Below are 7,734 nucleotides of genomic sequence, written 5' to 3' on the forward strand. Positions count from 1 at the left end.
GGCCTTGAATTTAAAAAAAAAAGAAAAAAAGTCAGTCATGAATATTAAAGATGCAATAACAACTTATAGACAAACCAGTAATTCTTGCCCAAAAAAATACCTGCCGTAGAATAAATTTCAGAACCCTAATAAGGTAACGGATTCCGAGCTTTTCTTGAGTAAACATTACTGTTGAAATATTTTTTTTTTATAACATTTCACATTTAAAGGATAAATACATCAAACTTGGTTATCACATATCCTCCAGGAATGAAATCTTTGAAAAAAAATATCCTCTGAGTTAGAAAATAAAATGTGGTGGTCAGTCTAAGACAAGTGAGAGTGTAAAGAGTGGTGGAGGCGGTGGATGAGGGAGGGGAGGATTCAACCCTGAGAATCACGAAATGTAATCACAGCAATTAAGAGAGTTTGGTAACCCAGTTCCCAGACTTTTGCAATAATCTCTCTCAAGGAGCTGTGTGTGATGGTATTTTTTTCTCTCTATCATGACGAATAACATTTAAAACTCCAAATATTTTCATAGAAAAAAAAGTAATATAACTCATAATTTGATTTATGATAACCATCCCCACACATTTCTATGTGATGTTGAGAGATATACAATTATATTATCATTCTTCCCATTCTTTATTAAGACCCTTTGTAGCTATCATTGAATTTCGGAGATTTATTTCAAGCTTAAGTAACACTTTCGACTTGGTAACATCTGAAGTAGGTTTTTTATTTATTCAGGAGAAATGTTGAAATATATACGCTACAGATATAAGGTCCATAAAGTGGATTTCAAGATCACACATACGTAGATCAGGGTTTTCTTTAACAAAATTTGGGAAACTGTCTTGGTAGATAGATAATAAAGCTATTTTACAAACGTATCAGAATTTACTGAGGAAAGGATTTAGGTCGAAAAAAATTAAGGAAAGAATTTGTTTCATATTTGTAAACTGAATTACTTAAGTCAACTTCAATTGAAATTTATTGAGCAGTAAAGCAGTCTTGCTGTACAAAAGCTGCTAACAATACTTTCTATCTTCAATATCAATTCTTTTATAAGTAATGTTTGAGTGATAATCCAAGGGCCAGCTCTGTAAGAGCCGAGCTCCACTCATAGGGCTCTACAATCTACCCATTTTAAATATAATAAGCGGTAATCAACACAGGGAAAACGCAGTACCGATGAAGACCCTCCAGATGAATCTGCATCACAAGATATATGAATATTAAAAAAAAAAGAAATTGAAATGATCTGTGCATCAAATACCTTCGGATGGATTAAACTAATCACTGAGTACAATAAGATAAGTATTCAAAAATACATAAGCCCGTCCTTGAATGTGCTAGCTATTTCGTTAACAAATCTACAATAAGGACAGAATCCAACCAGAGGCTGTTGAGGAGTTTTTCGTCTTCTTTAATTGTCCTTATTGATAAACAACCAAAATTCAGAAAAAAAAAAACTCTTGAATGATCATTAAAATTTTCTGCTGATACCTACATTTTTAAGCATAAGAATAATTAAAAGTAAAAATATGACCGACCATTCTAAAAGAAAATATTATGATTACTATATACTGCATTTGAATATAGAATTCAAATGATCTCTGTGTAATGATGAGAACAAGTAATATGGTGAGTTTCGGCTCAAGCAATGAAAATTGCAGTAACTAACGTTTAGAATACGAAATTTAGTATCAGTTAATGGCTAGTGGAATCATGGATAATAGTTTGACCACTATTCAAATAGAAATCAAATAGAAATCGTTTGATAATGATATTAGGAAAATCATTTAAAATATACGTGTATTTTTGTAAACTATACAAAACACTCTTTAAAGGTTTCGTCCATCCTCTGTGAACGAAAGATTTAAATATATTACTTTATAATTGACACGATAAACACATGTTTTAGATACTACGTTTTAGAATAATTGTGGAACCTTCTCATACCAAGAAAGTACGGAGTACTTATTCACAACATGAAGGAGTAATTTAAAGCTTTGTGTTAAATTATCGACACAATGAATAACAAAACACCAGGAATGAAAAAAAAATAAATGTTATATTTTATGAATTAAACAGTTGAAATAAAGTAACGCCTCAATTGAAAGATAGGGATTAAGTCAAAACTACCTTCATGGGTGCATTGGGCTCTGAATGGGCAGGAAATAAATTGTAAAAAAAAAAAAAAAAAAATATGGCTTTATTGTATTGTCATTTGTGTACAAGTGGATTGGGAGGTTGGCGGCTAGCAAAGAATATCAAGCTACGATGCCAATAATGATCTGGCTATGAAATAAACTTCTTTCCTATATGTCAGCAATAGGCTGTATCTCTTCATCAAGGAACATACTTGAGTAAGAGAAGCTTAGCTTCTTCTGTTTACAGTTCCATTCATCCAGGTATTTCTAACAGAACAACCATACGGTTAGCATCTGGCAGAACAGATTTAGATATTAGACCATTTATTTACATGACAAAGATATTTTACTTTTTCATTAAGGAACATACCATCCTAAAAGACGCGCAAGTTTATCTGTCTACAGTGCCGGTCTTCTAGGTATTTACAACAAAGCAGCCACATGGCTGGCATCTGGAAGAATAGATTTATATATCAAACCATTTATTCATATGACAAAAAGCTTGTACCACTTCATCAAGGAACTAACCATACTAAAATAAGCTCAGGTTCTTCTGTCTACAGTGCCGGTCTTGTAAGTATTTCTAAAAAAGCAACCATATGGTTGGCATATGGAAGAATAGATTTGTATATCAAACCATTTATTCATATAATAAAGAGGTTGTACCACTTCATCAAGGAACATACCATACTAAAAGAAGCTCAAGTTTTTCCATCTACAGTGCCGGTCTTCTAGATAGTTTCAACAAAGCAACCATATAATATAGTTGGCATTTGGGAGAATAGATTTAGATAGCAGACCATTTGTCCTCATGACAAAGAGCTTGTACTTCTTCATCAAGGAACATACCATACTAAAAGAAGCTCAAATTCCTCTGTCTAAAGAGCCGGTCTTCTGGGTATTATCAACAGATCAATTATATAGTTGGCATTTAAAAGAATAGATTTAGATATCAGACCATTTGTTCATAAATTATGACAAAGAGCTTGTACCACTTCATCGAGGAACATAGCATGTCCCTTCATGAAGTTCTTCTATCTATAGAGCTTGTAACAATATAGTTGTCATATGGAAGAGTAAATTTAGATCTCAGACCAGTTATTCACATGACAAAGCGTGTGTACTGCTTCATTAAGAATCTAAGCTAAAAAAAGCTCAGTTCCTGTTTAGAGTGCCAGTCTTCCAGGTATTACCAACAAAGCAACAATATTGGTTGGCATCTGGAAGAATAGGTTTAGATATCAGACCATTTGTTCACATGACCAAGAGCTTATACCTCTTCATCAAGGAACATCCAGTACCAATAAAGGCACAGCTCCCTTTGTCTACAAAGTGCCAGTCTTCTAAGTATGTCCAACAGAGCAATCATACGGCTGGTATCTGGAAAACTAGATTCAGATATCAGACCATATCTTTCACATGACAAAGAGCTTGTACCTCTTCAAGAACATATCATACTAAAAGAAACTCAACTTCCTCTGTCTACAGTGTCGACCTTCTAGCTAGTTCCAACAAAAGCAACCATATGGTTGGCATCTGGAAGAATAGATTTAGATATCAGACCATTTTTCCATATGACCAAGAGCTAATACTTCTTCATCAAGAAACATTCCATTCTTAAAAAAGCTCAGGTCCTTCTGACTATACTGTGAAAGTATTCTATGTATTTCCAACATAGCAATAATGTGGGTGGTATCTGGAAGAATGTATTTAGATATATGTCCATTTTTCCACATGATCAAGAGCTTATACCTCTTCATCAAGGAACATACCATACTAAAAAAAAGCTCAGCTCCTTCTGTCTACACAGAACCAGTCTTCTAAGTATTTCCAACGGAACAATCATGCTGTTGGCTTCTGGTCGAATACATTTAGATATCAGACCATTTATCCATATGACTAACAGCTTATACCTCTTCACCAAAGAACATGCCATACTAAAAGAAGCTCAGCTTCTTCTACATACAGGGCTGGTCTTTTAGGTATTTCTAACAGAGCAATAATATGGATGGCATCTGGAAGAATAAATTTCGATAATAAATAATTTTTGTTTTTATGACAAAGAACTTGTACCACTCTATGGAGGAGCAGGGCAAGAAAAAAGAAGCTAAGATTCTTCTGTCTACAAAGCCGGTCTTCTGGGTATTTACAACAGAGTAACCATATGGTTGGCATCTGCAAGAATAGATTTAAATTAAAGCCAATTTGTTCATATAACAAAGAACTTGTCTCACTTCATGAAGGAAGTTAACTTAAAATAAGCTGAGGCTTTTCTGTCTACAAAGCCTATCTTCTCGGTATTTCAAACAGAGTAACCATGTGGTTGTTATCTGGAAGAAGAGATTTAGATATAAAACCATTTGTCCACTTGACATAGGGCTTGTACCTCTTCATCGAAGAACAATACTAAGAAAAGTTCAGCTCCTTTTGTCTACAGTGCCTGTCTTATAGGTATTTACATCAGAACAACCATATGGTTGGCATCTGGTAGAAATAGATTTACTTATTAGACCATTTGTCCACATCACCAAGAGCTTATACTTCTTCATCAAAGAACATACCTTACTAAAAATATCTCAGCTATTTCTTACTACAGTGCTATTGTTCAAAATATTTCCAACAGGGAAATCATACAGTTGGTATCTGGAAGAATAGTTTTATCTATCAGACCCTCTGTTCATATGACAAAGAGCTTGTATCCCTTCTCGTATGCTAACATACCAAGTGAAGGACAAACCGTGGTTCAGTGATGATTGTAAACGTGCTTACATGGAGAAGCTGGAGGCCTATCATCTTTGGAAGGGTAACAGATCAGATTTGACCTGGAATAACTGTACTTAGCTTAGAGCTTTTGCTCAGAGAGTTTATGCTTCAACTGAAAAGGAATACAATTTAACAAGAAAAGAAACCCTTTCTGTTACAACCCAGGAACATAAGTGGTGGCCTACCATTAAATCTGCACTCTTTGGTATAGATGCAACAGTTCCTCCTTTACTTAAACCAGATGGCTCAGTCACTCACTGTCCAAAGGAAAGGATAACCCTTTTGGCTGAAGTCTTTGACAGAGTAATGAGAAACTTAAACTTCCTCATTAATGTTTTCCTGAGGCTAAACTAACTAGTTTAGCTTTTCGATCACGGGAAATTAAAGCTCTGTTGGTGGAACTGTATGCTTATGGAGGTGTAGACCCGAATGGTATTTTTCCTTTGTCTTTTATTGAGACTGTAGATTTCTTAGCTCCAAGTTATCTGTTAATTTGCGCAAGTTAGCAAGAAGAGGAACTTTTAGCACTATGTAGATGTGTTTGTGGTAGCTCAAGTCCAACTGGTTACCACCCAATTTACATAACTGCCATTTTATCTAAAATTTTTGAACGTCTTCTTGCAAAACGTCATAATAGGTTTGCTGAAGGTAATCATCGGTTTCCTAGTTCGCAATTTGGTTTTCGTAAATGCCTTGGAACATGTGATGCCCTCATTACAATCTCCAATGCTGTACAGAAATCCCTTGATTTTGGTCAGAAAGTTCATATGATAGGCCTCGATTGTAGTGCTGCCTTTGACCGTGTTAATCTTGAGACCCTTGGTTTCAAACTCAAACAGTTAGCAAGGGGTGGGTCGTTTCGTAGCATTATTATTGAATTTTTATGCAATAGATCTCAAAGAGTTGTTGTTGATGGGCATCATAATGAGTATAGGAATGCAATAACTGGTGTTCCACGGGTTAGTGTTCTTGGCCCATTACTTTTCGTACTATATACACGTGACATGTAGTTTGGCCTATAAACAAGCTTGTTACATAAGCAGATGATGCTACTCTCTTTGCATCAATTCCATCTTCAGAATGTAGATCTGGGGTTGCTGAATCACTTAATAGAGATCTAGCAAAAAATAGTGCATGGTGCTAATTAATTGGTATGAAGCAGAATCCTAACAAAACTCAAAGTATGATTGTAAGTAGGTAAAGGACAGTGGCTCCTCAACATCCGGATCTCAGTATTGATAATGTTTCTTTAACTTTGTATGACTTTTGAAATTTTAGGTGTGATTTCTCGACAGCAAATTTTCTTTTGAGAAACACATTAGGTCTGGGTCTTCTTCAATTACACAAAAAATTGGCTTATTGAGAAAGTCTTTTAAGATTTTTGGTGATCAATCTATTGTGAACAAGTGTTTTTATTCTTTAATTCTACCTTGTTCGAGTGTTGTTCTCCTGTCTGGTCTTAAGCTGCTGATTCTCATCTTAATTTGTTGGACAGGTACTTACGGTCTATTAAATTTCTTATTCCTAATCTACATATTAATCTTTGGCACCGTCGTTCAATTAGTTCATTATGCACGTTGTATAAGATTTTCCATAATTATGACCATCCTTTACTTTCAGATCTTCCCGGACAGTTCCATCCTGTTCGTAATACTAGACATGCAGTTAATTCTAATATTCAGGCCTTCTCCATCATGCGGGTCAATACTACACAGTACTTTGAAAGTTTTATTCCAGGTGTGACCAAGTTGTGAAATGATCTTCCTAATAGGGTAGTTGAATCAGTAGAACTTCAAAAGTTTAAACTCGCAGCAAATGTTTTTATGTTGAACAGGCTTACATAAGTCCTTTTATAGTGCCTATATCAAGTATCTTTTAATGTTATTTTTTTTTAATATTTTATTTTAATTTTTCATTGTTTCTTATATCGTTTAATTATTTCCTTTCCTCACTGGGCTATTTTTCCCTATTGGAGCCTTTGGGCTTATAACATCTTGCTTTTCCAACTAGGGTTTTAGCTTGGCTAGTAATAATAATAATAATAATAATAATAATAATAATAATAATGAAACCGCACGGTGTTCATACACTCTCCTACACAGTAACAGTTTTGCTTTTTTTTATCACTCCATATTCCCTGTACTATTAATAAACTAACCTGTGTAAGCCTGATAGCTGATGTTTAATTTTGTTTAATTTTTCTTTTACGTTCTTGCTCGCAAGTCCTGGTATTTAAGCCCGACGCCTGTTTAATAAAGTTCACTTGCATTCGCCTTGTCTCTCATTTACAACCTAATTGCTCACCTGCACAACTTCTGAGGGACTAATTAGCTCTTCAAGAATACGTACCATAGCACTATTGAAATAAAGGATAGATTCGAAACTGGTCAATACGAGCTGAATCCCTAATAATCTAGAGCACCTTTCAGAACTGGTGAACTATAGTCATTTTCTCAGATTTTGGAAACTTACACTCATCGATGCTTGTATTTGCTATTCTAGTAATCATATCAGCTAGACTAGAAAAGTTTTTTCCCCAGTTACTTCGGATATTGCATTGGATCAATCGTACAGTTTGTCTTCTTTGCTTGCTTGACAATCCTGGTGACATCGTCGTGTTATATTACTGAATCTTGTTAATTTCATCTGTGTTTCTGATATAGTATTAATCTGATGTTGAATATGAGATAATGACCTAGTTATATAACCTAGTTTGTCTTTAAAAAAAAAATACTAGAAATTATTTTCCTAGTTCCTGGTCACTGAACCCTTCTGATAGCCGTTTTTCATCTACATTTTTCATTATACCATTTAGGAGACAATATAACTTATT

At 34.5% G+C, this 7,734-nt stretch overlaps 1 protein-coding gene across 1 annotated transcript in view; it reads right to left on the reverse strand.

Annotated features, from left to right (window-relative positions):
- Positions 1-3,688: 3,688 nt before the first annotated feature.
- LOC137651858 (craniofacial development protein 2-like) overlaps positions 3,689-7,734 on the reverse strand; it is a 34,679-nt gene continuing 30,633 nt past the window's right edge. Inside the window, exon 2 of the mRNA XM_068385076.1 lies at positions 3,689-3,834. Coding sequence (XP_068241177.1) covers positions 3,689-3,834 — 146 coding nt within the window. The remainder of the gene's footprint in view (positions 3,835-7,734) is intronic.

Source organism: Palaemon carinicauda, chromosome 13 (genome assembly GCF_036898095.1).
Source record: "Palaemon carinicauda isolate YSFRI2023 chromosome 13, ASM3689809v2, whole genome shotgun sequence".
NCBI classification, from domain to species: Eukaryota; Metazoa; Arthropoda; class Malacostraca; order Decapoda; family Palaemonidae; genus Palaemon; species Palaemon carinicauda.